Source organism: Gastrolobium bilobum, unplaced genomic scaffold, assembly GCF_033153095.1.
Source record: "Gastrolobium bilobum isolate Gb01-03AN ecotype WA unplaced genomic scaffold, APGP_CSIRO_Gbil_v1 utg5007, whole genome shotgun sequence".
Classification (NCBI taxonomy): Eukaryota; Viridiplantae; Streptophyta; class Magnoliopsida; order Fabales; family Fabaceae; genus Gastrolobium; species Gastrolobium bilobum.
In genome coordinates, this window is record NW_026896359.1 from 4,798 (window position 1) to 24,926 (window position 20,129).

Sequence of the window (20,129 nt, forward strand, 5' to 3'; positions counted from 1 at the left end):
CCCTCAAAATCAGAAAACATACCTGTCCCGAAGCGCAGGATACTGTCGAAGAAGCTCGTCTTCTCGCTTTCAGAATTACCCTTCAGGAATTCTTCCCGTTCAACGTACTCTGGCTTGGGAAGGAGTGGCAGGTACAGGTAAAACACACGTTCAGAGAAGGTAATATGTGTGCTTACTGGTTGGCTAACCATATTCTGGATTCACCGGATCTTCCAGATCAGATTATGTTTAATGATTCTCTTGTTGGAATACTTCTGCTATATATGGCTGATTTAGCTTCTGTAGAGAGAGCGCTCTGTTGCTCTGAATTGTTAATTTTCTTTCTTTTTGGCCTATGGCCATTTTGTTTACCCAAAAAATAAATAAATTTATCTCTTGTAACTCTAAAATAATAATGTTTTGTGGTAGGATACCAAAAAAAATTTAATGTTTTATGTGTGGTTTAAAAAAAATATAAAATATTTTAAAAATTTTATTAAAATATCCTATATTTTACATGAGATAACTATGTCATGCTACTCTTGTACAAAAAGTGGTGGCACAACTTTTTTTTTTAATGAATGGTGGATCCCACCACATAATGTGTCTATGATTGGAGATACTTATCTCCAATAATATGAGAAAAATAGAACCCTATATAAAAAGAAAAAATAATCATTTTTATCTATTTTGACTACTTAATCGATTAAATATTCAAATTAATCGATTAAAGAGGGACAAATTGATAGATAATTCTAGATAAGGGACAAAATAGTTATTAATTAATTAACGAGGGATAAAAGGGTAAAAAAACCTTAATCTCTTCGTACAAATGTATAAAAAAATAAATAAAAAACCTCTTTACATAAAAAGCACAAATAATTTGGTAAATTTTGCAATTCAAATACGGTGCAAAAAGAACTCATTTGGGTAGCGTACGCTGCGTACCGGTACTCCGTACAGGTTGCATCTCCATTCTTCACAAACCTTTGTTTTTTCATATTTTAGGGCTTAAGGGCGTCTAAAACCCTTTTCTTCGCGTCGAGCTCGAGAGGCATGGCGAACGAAGACTTGAGCAGTTGGACAGATCTGTTACATTCTTCGACGAAGCTTCTGGAACAAGCCGCTCCTTCCGCTCAGTTCCCTCCACTTCAGGTTTGATTCCATTTTCAGTTTTGTTCCACTTGTTTATACACACAGAAATTGCATTTGGAGTCTTGAGTTTTAGTGCATTTTGATTGTGAACTAAAGGATAGCTTCAATTTGACCAAGTAAATGAATAGGAATTACTTCCTGTCAGTGAGAATAGTCACTAGCTAAAAGAAATAAGTGTTAATTTAAATATGGATATTGGTATGTGATGCTTTGATTTCACTTTCGTGCATTGTTCAGAGGAACTTAGATCAACTGGAAGCATTATCTAAGAAGCTCAAATCCAAGACTGTAAGAACTGAGGCGCCTTCTCAATCTATTGCTGCAACAAGGTACTCTTCGGTTATGACTGTTGCAATTTTTTTTAATATTTTTTACGATATCGAAATTGTTCAATCACTTGAAATTAGAAATTAGAATTTTTTTAAAATTATCTTATGACTAGTTGGAGTGCTATGAGAATTTAGAAAGATTTTTTTAATGATATTCAATTGTTCCTTTTATTTTTTTACAAAGTAGAACAACGAATAAAAACAACAGCCAAGCCTTATTCCCACTGAATGGGGTTGGCTCCATGGATTCTAGCATGTCAATACGTATTCATGAAGCCTTGTGTTTCTTAAATCCTCCGTAATAGCATCTCACCATTTCTCTTTTGATCTCCCTCTGGCCTTTTTTAACGGTGCATCACTTTAATTTCACATCTCCTTACTAGGTTTGTTATGGGGAGATCGCGTTTTGCATGCCCAAATAGATGGTTTTTCATCATTTTTCTTATAGTAGAAAGTGGCAAAGTGCATGATAACACATGGTCAATTATTATGGTCATTTTTCTTATTTCTTTTACACGGTCAGGCTCCTTGCCCGTGAGGGGATAAATGCAGAGCAGCTTGCAAGGGATCTGAAGTCATTTGAATTGAAGGTACTGCTTAATATAGATTTTGCAATCTTTTTTATATTGAACATTTTTGCATTGCTTGTCTTGAGTATTCTATTTATTTGCCTGTTAGATAGATATTTCATGCATTCCATTTCCATAAGACCATAACAGATTTCATTAAATTTCTGCACAGCCATAGCCGAATTTGCATAAACGTCATTATTTTCCTGATATAATTTGTTTGGTAGCAAAAGTATTTTTCACTTGAAATTTCATGTCAAGTTGTTTTTGCTCTGGTTCTCTGCTTACTTAACTCATACTGCTTACCTTTTGTTTCTTTTCATAATTTTTTCCTTGAAGACAACTTTTGAGGATGTTTTTCCTGTTGAGGCAACAAGTGTTCAAGAGTATCTGCAACAGGTAATTTTCAATTATAAATTGCTTGTTATTTGGATTGGATTTACTATCACTTTTAATTAATAATTAGACATAAAATTGATTCAATTTGGATCATTTTTATCAGTGTGAACTACCATATACTCTATCTTTTTGAGTTTGCTCAAGTTTTTTCCTTCCAACATTTGCAATATTAGCGAGATCGTACCTATGGATTCAAATATAGTTTTGGAATTCTGCTGCTTGGATTTTTTCATCACATTACATTTTCTCAAAGTGAAATAGCTATCGTTTGTTGATGAAAATAATTATTGGTTTTACAGATGAGCATGGTATTTTAGTATGATTGTTATATCTAAATGCTGTTTCTGTTTTCTGCCCCCTTTGTTCTGTAGGCAGAAGTATTTAGTGCTTGTATGTGAAGTTCTGTACCTTGTTATGGAAAACCAATACAATCTTCATATTCCTTATATCGAGTCCTTTTTGAATGGAATTGTGACAATATTGTGTACACTTTTCCTCACAGGTTCATGATATGGCTATGGTCTCTGCTGTCCAGGAAGCTCAGAAGGATAATCTCAGGAGTTTCAATGATTATATGATGAAAGTTTTGGAGGTTAGTGTAATCTTGTCTTTCTTAGCATAATACTCTATTATCTTTTCTATACTCTACCTGTAATTAGGGGTTTGGTTTCTTTATATATTTTACCGGAGATATTTTTGTAGTGGCTTTGGCTAAGGTATATTCATCAAACTAGCAAAATTAGAATCCTTGGCATACGCATTGGTCAACCCTTTTTTTGCACACTTGCTGTGCTCTTATGTTTTACTTCCATTGCTGAAAATAAAAGAAATCTTTATGGCTGTGTGACTGTGTCCTGTACAGTTATGTTTGCTTTCTTTGATTTGTTTGGCTTTAGTAAAATGCCTTTAATTTTCTAAAAGAAATAATGTCCTTATATTTTTTTTATGGTTTTTGGTTCAGGATTATGACAAAGGGATTGAGGAGACTTATTGTATTTGTGAGATTGTTTATTTTTTATTTTTGCCACGTTTTATTTTCGTGTCTTTGTTAACGATGATGTCTCCTTTTTTGGCGGAGTTAATATTCTTTGTAATATCCTTATTTCCTCTTTCTATGAAAATTTATTATTTTCTCTTAAAAAAAAAGTAAAGATGAATAGAAAACAAAAGAAAAGGAAAAAGTATAGTTCCGTTTAGCTGATACAACTTCATAGTTTTTCATAATCTTAACAATGACATTTAGGTCTGCTGACTTGCTTAAACTCGAGCAATCAAAGCATCCATTTTGGTTGATTGCTTTTCGATTAAACATGCATAGGTTAATGTGTGGAACTTCACATATGAAATGAAGTAGCGTAGTGAAGTAAGTAAATAGTTTTATTTCATATTTGCAATTTTATAATTGGGTTGAGTATTTTATTGCATTGTTATATTGCTGATTAAGATAGATTTAGTTATTCTTGATATTGTGTGGCTTAGCCTTCTTACTGCCTGATAAAATTTAATGTTTGACAGGAGAATTGGCAAAAAGAAAAGCGTGATTTCCTTCAGAGTTTAAACCGAATTTCAACATTACCTAGGACAAATATGATTGCTAACAGCAATGTGGGTACCCGCCCAGGTCAGATTGTGTCCGGGGCTTCTAGTCCCCAAGTCTCTTCTGGTATGCCTAGCATGGAGTCTGTTCCTCTGACGAGTAGACCTATTGTGGAGAAAAAGGCATCCGTTTATGCTGAAGTAATAAAAAATCTGAATAAAGCAAGGGAGTCTGGGTTACCATTTAAAGTATGTTCACTGTTATCTCCATCTCTCTTAAATTTAGAATGAGATTTCTCCATTAGATTGAAAACTATGTAGCTGGTATTGCCTGTTTAAAAGTCATGACTATTTTGATCAACATAGTGATTGGCATGAAACTAATGTTTTAAACTTCTAATTCAAAATAGTCATGACTATTTTGATCAACATAGTGATTGGCATGAAACTAATGTTTTAAACTTCTAATTCAATATCATGTCCATTCATCATTTTGAACCTAACATGGTATTTTTTCATTTTGAGATGCTTGCTGTATTATTTTCCTAAAAGCTCGTACCAGTATGCACCTTTCTGTATTTACATGATGTATGTTAATTTTCATCATTTTTGTCTATGGTTGTTACTTGTTAGACTGCTGCAGCTTTCAAGGGTGCATATGAAAGTTTGGGCATTGATGCTAGCGGTGGAAAATCAGTAACGATGCGAAAGATATGGCACCTTGTTCAGGTTGTACTTGTAGTTGTATACTGTTAACAGACAAATCAGAAAGAAAAACTTTTGCTTGCAACTTAATTGCTTCCACCTATGGCAAAGTAAATATTTGTATTTTATTTTCTATAACTTAGCTCATTGAAACAGATGCTGATGGATGAGGACTCAGCCCTGCACCGTGTTTCAAAAAGGATGTCACTGATTATTGGTGCGAGACGCCACCTTGAATGGGGACATGAGAAATACATCATGGATACCATACAAAGTCATCCTGCACAAGTAATTTGTTATTCAGGAATTCAATACTATACTAATAATATTCTATAGATATTTGTTCAAGTTCTTTATAGTACTTATTTTTTGTAGATTGTTAATTCTTCCTTTCGTTGACTGTGTGTGTTTGCATGCAATGCTTTCGAGGGAGTCACTTTGAGAAGAATTTTGTCATGCTTTTCTCTATTCTTTTACTTTCTGGTGCTTATTAATACAAGACAAAAAGCATGAAGAATTTGCATTTTTTGTATTAACAGTTATTTTAGATTTTATATTGTTTGTACCAACAGTTATCTTACAAAAACTTTGTTCAGTACTTATTCATTTATTAATATTGATAATCTGCTTTTGAACTCCTTTCTCCTTATATTTGCCTGCCAAGCTTTTAAGGGATATGCTTTGAGAAATATTTTGACAAGCTTCTCTCAATTTTTTTTGCTTTCTGCTGCTTGTTCTTTATTCATATAAAATAGGGAGTTACATTTGTTGTATCAACACTTACTGCTTGCTTTTTGATCTGATGGTAGGCTGCTCTTGGCGGTGGTGTTGGGAATTTGCAAAGGATCCGTGCCTTCCTTCGGGTTTGTCTCAATTTGAAGAATATGCATCTTGTCAAATATTATACCATGTATTTAATTTTTTGTTAAATCCCTGATTTAGTTATTGGCTTATTGCTGAGCAGATTCGGTTGAGGGATTATGGAGTACTGGATTTTGATGCTGGTGATGCTCGGCGGCAGCCTCCTGTTGATACCACATGGCAGCAGGTCTCAGATACTTTATCTGATTATAAAATTAGTTATACTTCATTATTTTCTTATCTTTCATTTTTTTTCTTGGTTTGACTCAGTTGATGGATATTTCTAATTCCTTTTTGTTTCTTGAAATTAATATTGATAATAAGCTAAGCTTGCACTTCTTCTTTTTTCTTTTTCGGACAGATATATTTTTGCCTGAGGTCTGGTTATTATGATGAAGCAAGAAATGTTGCCCTATCTTCGCGTGCTTCACATCAATTTTCTCCTTTGGTACATACTATGGTCACTACTTGTTTTGTACTAATTTATGTTATAATCTTAATGATTTACTGTTTCTGACAGCTCACAGAGTGGATTAATACTGGAGGAATGGTACCAGAAGAGATTGCAACTGCTGCATCAGAGGAATGTGAAAGAATGTTGAGAACTGGTGATCGGGTTGGTCGAGCTGCATATGACAAGAAAAAGTTACTACTCTATGCCATCATATCAGGTTCTAGAAGACATATTGATCGTCTTCTTAGAGATCAACCAACTCTCTTTGGTACAATAGAGGATTTCTTGTGGTTCAAATTGTCAGCTGTGCGGGACTGCCCTAGTGGACCTTCGTCCATTGTTCTAAGTGATGGTCTGGTTCCATACAGTTTGGATGATTTGCAAAATTACCTGAATAAATTTGAGCCATCATACTATACAAAAAGTGGCAAAGATCCTCTGGTATATCCCTATATCTTGCTTTTAAGCATTCAATTGCTCCCAGCTGTATTATACTTGTCTAAGGAAAAAGGAGATGAAGGATATAACATTGATGCTGCCCACCTATCAATTGTGCTAGCTGATCATGGGGTCCTTTCTGAAGGTGTTGGTGCTGGGCGAAAGTTGGGGGTCATGGATGCTTATGCAGAAGTGTCCACCATTATCAGGCAATATGGATCTATGTATTTGCGTCTTGGTGATCTCCAAATGGCACTTGAATATTTTGCACAAGCTGCTGCTGCAGTGGGTGGCGGGCAGTTGTCGTGGACTGGTAGAGGTAATGTTGATCAGCAAAGGCAGAAAAATTTGATGCTGAAGCAGCTTCTAACTGAACTATTGTTAAGGGATGGAGGCATATATCTTTTACTTGGTGCAAGAGGTGCTGGAGAAGAAGGTGAACTGGGACGTTTTGTGACTGATCCAAAAGCGAGGCAACAATTTTTAATTGAAGCTGCATGCCAGTGTCAGGAGGCTGGGATGTATGATAAAGTAATTTCCTTCTTTCTTATATTCCGTTTTATTCTGGGAAAAACATGGGAAAAGAAAGAAAATCTTCATCTGCTGTTACCCAATTAGAATTTGACCTGGCTGATAGGCATTGTCTTACACACCCTAAACAGTTCCTTGAGATACTTGGTGGCGAAGCACTTCAATCTGGTTTTTAGACCTTACTTTTTGTTTTGGCCTGTCAGACTTCCTTTATCCGGTGAAGCTAAATCTATTTTTAATACATTCAGTAGTTTTGTTCACTCGTATTTATTTTCAATACTTAATATCTTTGATTACATTTAATTATTATTCACATTCATATGTTTATCATTTTGTGTGTCTTTATTCCCTTGATTTATCTTACCAATGTTGTTATCCATTGTTCTTTTTCCTTCATTTTTTTTTCATTACCTCTCTTTTCCTCTTGTTACTCATCTTCTTTTGTGGATCACTGGATTTTCATCTAACCTTAACTTTTGCTGATACTGGATTTTATTTATTTATTTTTTTGGTTCAGTCTATAGAAATTCAGAAGAGGGTGGGTTCCTTCTCAATGGCCCTTGATACCATCAATAAGTGCCTTTCTGAAGCTATTTGTGCCCTTTTCCGTGGAAGATTAGATGGTGAGAGCCGGACTTCTGGTCTCATCCATTCTGGCAATGAGATTTTGGAGACGTACAGTTATTACCCAGAAGTCAGGTCATATTGAAACTCTTACCTTATTTCCTTGTTTCATTTGTGGCTATGCTTGGCTTTGGGACAGTGATATTCTTTTTTGCTTAATCTTTCATATATGAAGCTTTTAAGGTAAAAGCTTTATAAACCCCAGAGGCTTCTTTAGAACTTATTTCATGGTGATTTCACCCAAAATATGATTTGATCCTCACATTCATCTTTTTCCTTACACTTATCTTTTATCATGGAGTGATCTTGGAGATCAAAAGTCTGCTTCTGCATAACTGAGAAGTCCATCTTTTCCATATACTTCATGAGGCCAATAGTGCTTCTTTCCTTGCAAGAGCAAGTGCTGCAGGGATGATAGTCTGGTGATTTGGGATGTACCACCGGCAGGATTGGGTCATCTTTTTACTGATTCCGTGGGTGTAGACTTGTAGTATACTAGTATTTGTATTTTGTTAGGTGTTAGTTTTATTTTTTTTTCCTTTTTCTGTCCCCCCCCCCCCCCCCACCACACACCACAAAAAAAAGGATAATACGTATGCAATTTTTAATTTTTTATAAAATTTCATGGCTTTGGAAGTGATTTTATTTTCCTTCCATTTGCAACTATTCTTATATTTAGTCAAGATATTTCCTTAAAGAGTGCTATGGTTATTGACAAATTATGAGCCTTCCTTGTGTGGGAGTTTAAGATGTAAGACTTGGAAATACCAATGCTGCGTGACTATCGCTTGAGTTGCTGCTACTCAATAATTTTAGGAGTTCAAGATCTTTCATCCGAATGAATTGGAGACCCCAGTAATTTGGGTTTTGACTCTTCAAACAGGATTGCTATGGCTATGCTCAATGCATTCAACTATGAAAAATTTATTGTTACTCATTCTACGTAACATATCTGCATTTCATCCCTTAGTAAAATGATTGATTGAATTTCTTTTGCAGTCTTCAAGAGAGAGAGCATGTTTTTGAGCAGCAAACTGTGTTAAGACAACTTGAGTCAATACTGTCAATTCACAAATTGGCAAGACTGGGGCATCATGTTGATGCATTAAGAGAGGTTGCCAAACTTCCATTTCTTCCTCTGGATCCCCGAGGCCCTGATATTGCTGTTGATGTGTTTGAAAATTTATCTCCTCATGTCCAAGCTTGTATTCCAGATCTTTTGAAGGTTGCTCTCACTAGTCTGGACAATGTGACAGACTCTGATGGTTCACTTCGTGCCTTAAGGGCTAAGGTATTATCTTGTAGATCCCCTTGTTTGGTTGGGTTATGTCCATGCTTTAGTTGCTTTTGTCGGAGTGCCATAATTCACTTTAGTATTTTTCAAAAGTGAAGTGTTGGAGCACTCACAGAAGTAATACGTTTATGCCTTCCATATAGTATGGTAAACTTTTTGGTCAAGTTGAAAATATATCCCCTATCCTGAAGCTTTCCTTGGAGTTTGTCTAAATCTGTTAATGAAAATCTATGTTCATTATTTTATGTGATAACTACGTTTAATACCTAGGGGAGGGATTTTGGGATTTTTTTGACTCTGGTGTAAGAATAAGAAGTCTTACTCCTCGTCTCAACTGTCGATTTCTGTGCATATGACGATTATATCGTAAGCACTAATATCCATTTTGCTGTAGTTAATACTCATTTATTCTGTTTTGTTTCTTCTGTATAAAATATATAGCACAGATCATAAATACTAAATCAATTCTATACTAGTACTAGAAAAGAAAGGAAAAAGGCAAAGGGAAAATTTGGTTTATTTTGTACAAAATCTGTTGCCTTTACCTTAAAAAAAAGAAAAGATTATGAAATTTTCTGAAGAACAATACCTCAGATTATAATCAGTGGGAAATAAATTCAATCAAGCCATCTGTTGGTAATTTTTAATTTACATTGTTATCAAAATATTCATTTATCCACTTCTTGACAGAGGAGGGTAAATGATAGTTCGGGAATGGTTACCCTAGACCAGCAATTTATGGAGTTTCCTTGTCAGCGTTAAAGCCTTTTAATCAAGGGGAATGCATTTGTCATGTTACATGACAAATGAATAGTTGTGATGTTAAGAAAAAGACAAGATAAATTCATTGAATAATGTGTCCTCTCATTTTTTTAATATTATATAATTTGTCTTTTTCTTAACATAACAACTATTCATTTGTCATGTAACATGATAAATGCATTTCCCTTTAATCAATCATCTTTGTCGTAGTTTTAAAATAATACTTTTAGTTGATTATGTCAAGCATTGGGTAGGTTATCACGTATACAGTTACATTTGGTGTCTGAATGGGATGGTTAAAGTGCTATTTTGATATTTGATTTATTAATGTGCTTCTCTTTCATAATTGCTAAATCTACTTGTTTTGCAGATTGCGAGTTTTATTGCAAATAATGTAAAGAGGAATTGGCCTCGTGATTTATATGAAAGAGTTGCGCAGAGGTTGTGAAAGTAAATATATGATGGGAATTGTAGTTGCATTTGAATTCTTGAAAGGCAATAGGTGTTTGGACGAAGGTGTTCAGTTGTGTGACACTTCTAAAGTAGTCTCAATGGCCTGTTTGCTGGACCTATGCCCTGGAGATATGATGCGAGGAACTAGTACACTGGTTATGAATTTTCTCGTCCCCTTTTCTTTTGTTTTTGCGGTTGGTAATGTGCTGTTCATAGTTTTGTTTAGCAATAACATTACTTTCAACCACTCTCTTTATTTTTGCTAAGTGCTAAAAGAAAAGAAAAATATTGAGCAATTAGCACGCTGTTCTTTTGCACTTTTATTTTTATTTATTTGTTATTTTGTTGGGAGTAACGTGTACCAATGTCTCCAATACTATAGTAAAATTAGAATGACACGTATACGTTTGAATTAGCTTCTCGTGCGTTTACAAAGCTTATGATCAAAATTTTACTAGAGAGCTATTAAAAAGGAAGTGATTCCTTTTTTTTGAAAAAAAAATTAATCAAAATCAAATTGCATTCAGTAGGCGTTGCAAACAGCATAACCTTTTTCGTTTTGCAAGCATTTTGCTTATATTATGAGGTTAAATTTTGATTTTAAAGATTATTATAACTAATTTTTTTTTGCCAGAATTACCTACACGTGGAAGCATGCTAGCTGGTGGACTTAAGTTTTTAGATGCTGGAAGCCTGGTAATTTCTGGTTGACTAAGTTTTAAGATACTGACCTCATACCGTTTATTAATAATTATGCCACTTGAAGGGGATTAACGTGGCATTTTAACAGAGGCAAGTTTTAAATTAAAACCCAAGCCACAGCCGTACACATAATGTCACTATCCATGTTCCATACCCGTCGGTAACTCAATAGTCAATGTATGAAACCCAGAATTCATAAATAACCAGAAACCTTAAAATGAGGCCGAATGCCAATTATATTAAGACTAAAGTGCTTTTTATTGATACGCGTGTTTAGATATAATTTTTGAAAAAAATAAAAGTTAAAATAATTTTAAATAGTATTTTTTTTTGGAAACTACAATTTTTATCTTTTAAAAAAGTCAAAATACTATTTTTTACTTAAAAAATTTGATATAAAAAATTAGCAACAATTTGGTATCATTGTTCCTAACCTTTTAATTAGCAAGAATTGCTAATCCTATAAGTATTATATGTTAGGGGTAAATTAAAACCTACTGAAAACTCCCACATCAGAAAATTACAGATTAGTTGAATCTCACTATATTTTATTTTTTTGGTTCAAAACTCTTACTAATTAAATCATAAGAAAAATAAAGAGATGAGCTAAATTTTATGGATCACAAGGAAAAAATATAGATCTCGAAAACATTATATTTATATTATCAGCTAAGTTATTTAATAATTAATAAAAAAATATTTGTAAATAATAAAATAAAAATATAATATAACATCGGTATAATTACTAATAAAAACAAAAACAAAAAAACAAAAAGAAAAATATCTTCACTATCCAAAGGCGGGAGCAACATTTTCTTGGCGGGAAAATCCTTTTCTTTGTATTTCGTAACGGTGCCTCCATCTTTGTGCTCAGTTTTAATTACTGTGTACTTCTCTCTCTGTTCCTTTTGTTTGTGTTAGGGTTCAGGATTTTACGGGTTCTCCTTGATTTTCGATCTGTGTTTACATAGCATTAACAATCTCCATTCTATTTCCAAAGCTATCTGTCGTTCTGAACTCGTCACCGTAATCCCTTGGGTGAAATTCGTCATCTGTTTTAAGATTCGCAACATGTATGGGAGAAAAGCTTGCCAACTTGTGAAAGAATTTGCAAGCGGAGAAAAGGGCCAGCTCTCGCCATTCAATGTAAGCCCGGGTCTTCATGTCTCATTTGGACATTTATATATATATATATATATATATATATATATATATATTCAATTGTTGAGTTAAGTTAGAAACTCTTTGTATCGTGGAAAATAATTTACTTGATTATTATGTTATTGTAAACCCTATTTTTGCCATGTAAATTTCCATCTAGGGATTTCTTGCCGATGTTGCATAATGTGGTTTTATTCTGATGCTTGGTGATAACAATATGTGTTACGAGAATCAGACACTGTAACCTCACTGAGAATGCTTGAAATCATGTTTGGATCTTGTCTCCTGTGATTTTTACTATTTGGCTTCGGATTTAAATGCTGCATTTAATCGTTTACCACTTTAAAGGTGTTCTGTGTTTGCAAGTATATTTCAACTCTTGAATATAGCTCTCTGCTTTATGCCAAACACTAAAAGTCGCATTAGATGAGAATTTGAAAATGTTTGCGTGGTTAACACCACTTTGAGATTTGAGTCAGGATTTTTGGGTATTATGACTCATACTTCGCATTCAGACGAGAACTCTTGTTGGCGGGGTTAGCAGAAAGCCAATTGGGGCCCCTCTCTGACTTATTGTAATTTTCTTTAGGGTTTATATAGTACAAACAAGTTGAACGTAGCCTACATTGAGTGAACCAGGTTAAATCGGTGTTTCAAATCTCTCTTCCTTTTCTCTTTATTGTTTTCAATTTATGTGTCGATTTCCAACAAGGATTTGTTTGCCTCTTTAATATCAACTTTCTCTCTTAATTGCATTAACTGCTTGTCTTTTTAGGTCCCTCTGTTCCTGTTTAGATTTCTCACGCACATCTCCCGTTTTCGTAGATCTCCCCACTCCAAAGGGGAAAAAAACAAAAGAGAAGAAAAATCTTTACAAATTGCCACGATAACAGTATGAACTTGTTTTGATGCATCATGATTTATGATGTTTTAGTTTATAACATCACTGTCCTGGGATTGTTAAGTATTTATGATATTTCTTTTTGTTATCTCATTTCCCTTTATTCTTATGTTTATCTATTATAGACTTTTTTGCATGCCCTGATTAGAAACTCATTATCCACTCTTTATATTGTTCTGAATATGTGTTTGCTTTGGCTTGATACTTTTTCCAATAATCTTGTAGAGTGACTTGTTTGAACAAGTAGTTGCAGAATGCAGTCAACATCATCTTGAGCTTCAGTCCTTGATAAGGTAACGTTAATATGGTGTCCTGCTTCTTTTCCCCGAGTATGTCCCTTTTCTTCATTAGAGTATGCTATATCATATGGGCATGTGTTTTTTTTGAATGTGTGCTTGTGCATATTGAGAAGAGGTGCTAAGGTGACTTGCATATTTTTCCCTGAGCATCCCTTTCATTGTGGTATGGTATGTCCTATGTGCGTGAGTTTTGTGTCGTGTAAACAGGAAGATACAGGAAGAAGGTTTGGATGTCCAAACGGCTAGAAATGCAGATCACCATGGAGCCCTCATCCACCATCTTTCTTTAGTCCGAAATAAACGTTGCCTTATGGCCTATGTGTAAGTATATCTTTAAAATGCTATTTACCGTCAAACATAGCTCGTGTTTTGTTATTATATTCTGTTACTTATCTATATGCAGGTATAATCGAGCAGAAATCATACGCAGCTTGTTATGGAAGGTAGGACATGTGCTTCCTCAAGAAATTGAAGAGAAGCTTAGTCATTCGGAGGAAGAGTATTTCAAGAAGCACTCTGCAGCATTGAAATCTTATATGTCAAAATTGCTAGTTGATCTGACTGTGGTAACCTCTCCTTTCCATCCTTTTTCTCTGAGACATGTGCTGCCACTTAATTGTGGCAAGGATCTTGCACTACTGGCATTAAGCAATTGCATGGTTGCATCCTGTCTTTATCTTCTAGATAGTTGAACAGTTCTAGTGATGTTGATGCAATTAAGGAATTTTAGGCAATGACTACCATGCATATGCTTGTGTTGATGCTCCTTAAGTTCTGTTGCTATAGCCAGATTGAATACACATCAATTAATAAGGGAAATTTATTATAGTAATCTTGGGGAATGAGAAACATGCATCTCATGAGAAAATTACCAGACTTTGTTGTTTGGGATCCTTGATGTGCATTTGTTTTTGGTATTAGTTATTGGATAGCTGGTGAGAACAACAAGCTGAGGTTGGGAACAATGTTTGAGTTATATAGCATTATTTTGTAGTTTTCGAAAGTAGAATGAACTTGTAACGTGACAATAAATCACTGTATTGTCATTGATATAATCTGCATTTGGTAGGATATGGTACCGCCAAAAGATCCTTACATCCAAGTAAGGGTCCTGGATGATATAGGAGAAGGCATTGTGCTTAGTGATGATAAGACTGCCAATTTTTCCCGCCATTCAATGCACTTTCTGAAGCGAACTGATGCGGAGCAATTCATCGCACGGGTTAAGTTGCCTTGTAGCTTAAAATTTATATAGCAAAATAGTCTGAAATGCGAGCTAATTTATCTTTTTTATCAATATTAACAGGGCTTAATGGAGGAGCTTATAGGTTGACCTGCTTGGCTTTTACCTGGAAGAAATCTAGATGAGAATACTATTGGTGAACTTGATACTAATTATGTTAAATTATTTTTCATATATGTTAATGACATTACCCATGTTGCTTCAAGAGCAAGAACTCTGTGTATGCTATATAATGGCTTTCGATATAGATTTTACATTTAGTAGCAAAGATAAAAGGGAGGGAAAGGTAAGAGAGAAGCTTTAGGCCTTCAGGGAGGTTCGCAGACCAAAGATCTGATATCTGTAATTGAGATTTACCCTTATTTCAATACCTCGTTCCTATTAATTGGTATCAAAACTCCCGACTTGGGAAACTGTGGGTGCTTGATTCAAAAATGACAAAGATGGAGAAGCAGTGGGAAGTCAAACTTGAAGAAATGCGGACGACATTTGTGGATTTTAGGAAGGAATATTGGGAATGACGTATGGGGATTCCTGTATTTGAAGGAGATAGTGCATATGGATGGCCAATCTGCCACATATACTCTGAAGCATGGAAACAAAATATCCTTTTGTGAATCCAGAACTGTAAATCCTACAGCAGGGTTAGTCCTTAAAAGCTTCAACCGAGGAAGGTATCTAAACTGCCTCGTAAATAGTTTGCATATAGCCAGTTCAAGCATTGTAGAACTGGCGACCCTGAACAGGAGGCTCGATCGTAGCAACTGCGTGAATTGGGACTGATTGGTACTCGAGGGAGAGTTAATGCCAATTGTCCCTGACTGGATTCTGAGCATAGCAGCATCACCTGTGGTTTCGAACTGGCACGGCCAAAAACCATGTCGGTTGAGACTACGGGGAAGGCCTTGTTGGGTTCAAATGATAAGTCTTGGTATGTGCATGCCACCAATTCCTGCAATTCAATCTAGCTCCGGCTATGCAATCCAGGGACATATACGAGAAGATGTTGGCAAAGAGATCAAAGGTAAGGTTACTCCACATAGTTGAAATGATAGTTTTTTGTTTGAGGATGGCTGATATTTATCATATATACTTAGCTCCAGTAGAATATACCAAAATTGGTCACTGCGATTATAAGATGTGTATCATAGCATGGGGATGTGTGACTTACATGTGAGATGGCACTATGTTTTATTATCTAGGACCACACGTGATGCGGTGCAATGTCATCGGCCACCCATATACGAGCTTGTTCTTTAGCGGGGTTTCTGCTACGTGTGCCTGGCCAGATAATACTAATACTATACTTCTTGAAGCTTTGGAAGCATCCAAAGCTGAAATGATGCATACACTAGCTTGCAAGGTTTTGCATATCCTCTCCTCCAGCATAATATTATGCCTGAAGGGTTAAATTATTTTAAACAGATTAGTCTCCTAGCACTTAAAAGCCTTGAGTTTTGAATAACTTGAGATCCAACATTTTAAACTAAATATAGGTTTAAAATGTATTGAACTTTATCTAGTTTTGATGATAACAAACAAATGAGGCCAAATTATCTAATAATTTGTTTAGTTTTTGAAAGGTTATTATATGGTTTGATTTGTGATGAATTCTGAAGACGATATAATTGTCATGAAATTGTGAAAATCAAAGCTGCAAGATAAAATCTTAAATTTCATGCAATAATTAAATGAGGTGAATTCTAATCATGCCTTGGGTTAGATTATCTTAAAGTTTTAGAAATTGAGGAAGATAGGAAATGTATTTTTAATCTAAAAATCTTGAAAAGAAAAAGTTAATTTGAAATTAAATTTCTTTTTGAAAGATTTGATTCTATTTAATTTAATTTGGGAAGTTAATCTTTGAAAAATTAATTTGAACATTGATTCTATTTTTAATACAGAAATTTTGAAAAGTTTTTAAAAAAAAAAAATCATGATAACATATTTTGTGCATAAAATTTAGAGATTTTTCCATAATAATTGATTTTGAAAAAAGTCTATAAATATTATACTTTGAATCCTTGTTCAAAGTGTGGATGAACATTCAAGAGAAAGAGTGCATTTCATATATTATAAGTATTTCTTTTTAAGACACATCCAAAATAATTTGGCAACCAAGACATGGGCAGATTCATTGAATCTATCATTTAGGTTTGATTTGTACTTATTTACTTATTGATTAAAAGCATGTAAGGTAACTCTTAATTTTTTTTTTTTTTTTTTTTAGCTATTGCCGAAGTAGGCAATTGAGGAGCAATTATATAGTGATAATTAGGGTTTCATCTTATTTGGTTTAGAGTTAAGTTGAAAGTGTTTGTGAAGCCTGACAATTGGGGTGCAATTTACGAGGGTAGATTGAGTTACCTAAATCTAGAGTATAAGGTTTGGGTAAATTCTTGTATAAGGGTAAAATAAGTTCTATTCTTGTACTTTGAATTAAACGTGACTCACTATAGTAGATTTGTCTCCCAATTGAATAAAAGGTATCGAGATTGGGGTCGTGAATATTTTTCTCCCGTTAGAGTTTTTCCCACTTAATTACTTGTGTTTTCTCTTTATTTTTTTTGTTATTGGTCAAATTTATTATTGATAAATTAACCATTAATTTAAATTCATTAAGTTTAGATAACTCAATGCACCTTCCCTCTTTACTTCATCGGGGACCAACAGACGTAGTTCATTTAATGAATAAGCTAAGTTAGGTCAAACATAATGCAGTTCGGGCTCTCCAATTTAGGGTCTATCGGTATTTTTACTCATAATTATAATAGTAATGGATACATAATTGTCATAGTAATACTAAAAACCCTTACAAAAATTGGAGCCATACCAAAGAGCAGGAGGAAAGTTAAGGTTGACGTGAACCGTAACAGGTCCGTCCAAATTAGAGCCATATACAGTTACTGAGTCTGGTATCCAACCATCGTCTCCAATCCTGTATAGTAACACATAGCAGATTGGTTGTGTACATGGTCCGTTTAACTCAAACTTATTCGTAGAACACTTCTCGAATATCCCTGAAGAAGGATCATCCAGTCTTGGAACATCAATCTGATCCATTATCCAACCAAGATTTTATTTAGCAGCAAAGAGAGAGATCTATATATATATATAGGGATATGATCTGTTTACAAACTTTTTTTTGCAAATTACACTAAGTACGACCGGTCGTACACTGCATGATTAAAGTATGACCGGTCGTACTTAGTGTAGTTTGTAAGAATTTGTAAACAAAAAAGTTTGTAAATATAAGCTCCCCATATATATATATATGGATAAAGATGTCTTCATAGTACAGAACAGAAGGAACCTGAGTGCCATCAGCGTCGCCAAATGCAAGACTGATTTGATCTCTCATAGGCGAGGGAGAAAGGCAGCTTGTCTTTATGATGACCCAAAAAATACACACACCAAACTTTTTCTGCAACATGCATGCATATATACAAATGTATAGCCTTTAATTTCAGATGCAAGAAGATATTAGATATGTAAATGCTTCACTTGAAATCAGGGTCTCTAATCTATGTTCTCTTAGTGGTAGCAATTAGTTCACATAAATAAGGGTGGAATGAAGCCATTTATCCTATTAGTTACGTGAGCCGTTCCATAATATTGTGGTTAAGATTCAGTGTAACAATTTTTATTCCTGATTCTACCTATAATAAGTAAACTTTGTCACTAATGGAAAGCTACTATGTTACTGTACATAAATTCTAATATATTGAATTGAAGTGTATTCCTCTATTTTTGGGATGTTTCAAAAAGCAAAGAGACGAGCATATAAAATTTTCTTACCTGCAGCTGGGTGTTGTTCAGTTTGAGAGATTCGTTCACTTTATGCTGAGTGGCTATTAATGTTGCTTGGGAAAAGGTAGCGATGATGCAAAATGTGAGGATGAAAGCCTTAGCTTTCATGGTTTTGTCCATGACTTACAACCCTTTGCTTCAAGTGAGTGACTATTAACGTTGCTTCAAGAGAGAACTAGGATGAAAGCCTTAGATTGCAGGGTTTTTTTTTTCTAGCAAGGACATGGGTACATCCCTCTTAAACTACATTACTATGTATCAGTAAAATAATCAATTACGAATTAATTAAGAAAAAAAATTTAATATTAAAATATTTGGGATAAATAGATTCTCTATGCTAAGCTCTTTAACCAGAAGTGTCGTTTATGTTTGGATACTTTTTTTTTTAATTTTGATATTTATATTAATCTTAATACAAAATAAGTTAATCCAAATACTTTTATTTATTTTTTATATTTTTAACCAGACATGTCTCATGTTTTTGTTTGGATAATTTTTGTTTTTATTTTTAAAATTTTGACATAATATTAATTTGAATCCAGCTTAAGTTAATTCAAATACTTTTATTTACTTAAACATTTTAATTAACTTTTGATTATTAGCCACATGGAATGGAAGGCTAAACAAAAACCAATTACGGGAATTTACATAAAAAATAAATAAATTCTGGAACAGATTATAAGTAAATGTAACGGTTTATTGGATTCAAGCTGCAATTTTCCTCAATTATAAACCAACAACTAAAACCAGTTTACTTGGGTTCATTAAAAGTGGAGTATAAACATTGAAAAGAAGTTGGTGAATATTAATTTTAAGTAAACTTATTTTTAAAGTGATCAAGTAAAAATGTATCCGCCCTTAATTTAATTTAAAATATATTGCTATCTTAATTAACTAATTTTAGTCGTATAACTCAAATCGCTTATTGTTTTTTTAAATGATATTCTATTTTAAGATATTAAAATGAATACAATTTTATAAAAAAAGAATATCATTTAACTGGTAATTGATCAAAACTAATTTCAAATTCTTATCAAAATAAACAAATTATTGTGTGTGTGTGTGTGTGAATCGGTTAAATTTGTAAATGAAACGTAATAATATTTAAACTAGAGATTAAATCGATTCAGCCGGCTAGGTCGGTTGAATTTTTAAAACGGTGATATCTTTTAAACAAGTCTCCATGCAATGTCATGGAAAGTAACGAAGAAAAAAAAGGTGTACATCTTTCGAATCTTTAATGGCTTCACGGAAGAACCAAAGATTAATGTGGAATGTAATCCCTTTGTTGTGCTGAAAGATCATTGACTTATTACTTGTAAACGTAGCAAAATCATCAAATGAAAATGATTCTTTGCTCGTCGGTCGAATTAAATGAGTATGAGTACCACCAAAATGAGCTACAATTTTTTTTTTTATAAGAATAACTAGTTTTATATCCATTTTTAACTATTGATTTATCATTTATTTGAATCTAATGAATTTAATTTGTTAGTTGTATAAACCTAAAATATTAAGGTTGAGAGTATAACTTACATAGATGTAAAATAGTCTACCCCTTATTTATTTATATAAATAAAGGGTTTAATATTTCTTATGTTGTAGGAGATAAAATTATCTCTTACACATATATAAAAATGTATGAGGCCCATGTATTTTTTCTCTCTTCTCTTTATATGGGTCCCGCAAACTTATATATATATATATATATATATATATATATATATATATATATATATATATATAAGAAATAATTTTATTTCTTACTAAACATCAAACCCATAAATAAATCTGTATACGTTCAGTTATTAATTCAAATTTTACCATGTTTATACTATTGAATAGCTTTTTTAGATTTTAAATTTCATCAATCTAATTGTTGAATTTCTCATTAACTAATTGAGTTTAGTCAGTTTACAGAATA

General features: G+C 33.5%; 2 protein-coding genes across 4 annotated transcripts; both read left to right on the forward strand.

Annotated features, from left to right (window-relative positions):
• The first annotated feature begins 937 nt into the window (after positions 1-937).
• Positions 938-10,670, forward strand: LOC133299326 (nuclear pore complex protein NUP93A-like). 2 transcript variants are annotated; one of them, XM_061498784.1, is made up of 15 exons: positions 938-1,134; positions 1,372-1,463; positions 1,987-2,053; positions 2,372-2,431; positions 2,934-3,023; positions 3,947-4,216; positions 4,601-4,699; positions 4,829-4,960; positions 5,482-5,535; positions 5,637-5,720; positions 5,895-5,981; positions 6,054-6,956; positions 7,474-7,655; positions 8,580-8,871; positions 10,007-10,670. In XM_061498784.1, the coding sequence occupies exons 1-15, from the start codon at positions 1,036-1,038 to the stop codon at positions 10,082-10,084; spliced, it is 2,589 nt and encodes an 862-aa protein (XP_061354768.1). In that variant the 5' UTR covers positions 938-1,035; the 3' UTR covers positions 10,085-10,670. The 2 variants fall into 2 exon arrangements, with proteins under 2 accessions (XP_061354768.1, XP_061354767.1); XM_061498783.1 differs by having other exon boundaries at positions 4,601-4,696.
• On the forward strand, positions 10,659-14,581 carry LOC133299327 (uncharacterized). 2 transcript variants are annotated; one of them, XM_061498785.1, is made up of 7 exons: positions 10,659-10,785; positions 11,792-11,937; positions 13,079-13,146; positions 13,360-13,473; positions 13,556-13,718; positions 14,222-14,374; positions 14,459-14,581. In XM_061498785.1, exons 2-7 carry the CDS (start codon positions 11,863-11,865, stop codon positions 14,483-14,485), a joined length of 600 nt encoding a protein of 199 aa, XP_061354769.1. In that variant the 5' UTR covers positions 10,659-10,785; positions 11,792-11,862; the 3' UTR covers positions 14,486-14,581. The 2 variants fall into 2 exon arrangements, with proteins under 2 accessions (XP_061354769.1, XP_061354770.1); XM_061498786.1 differs by lacking the exon at positions 10,659-10,785 and having other exon boundaries at positions 11,740-11,937.
• The last annotated feature ends 5,548 nt before the right edge of the window (positions 14,582-20,129 follow it).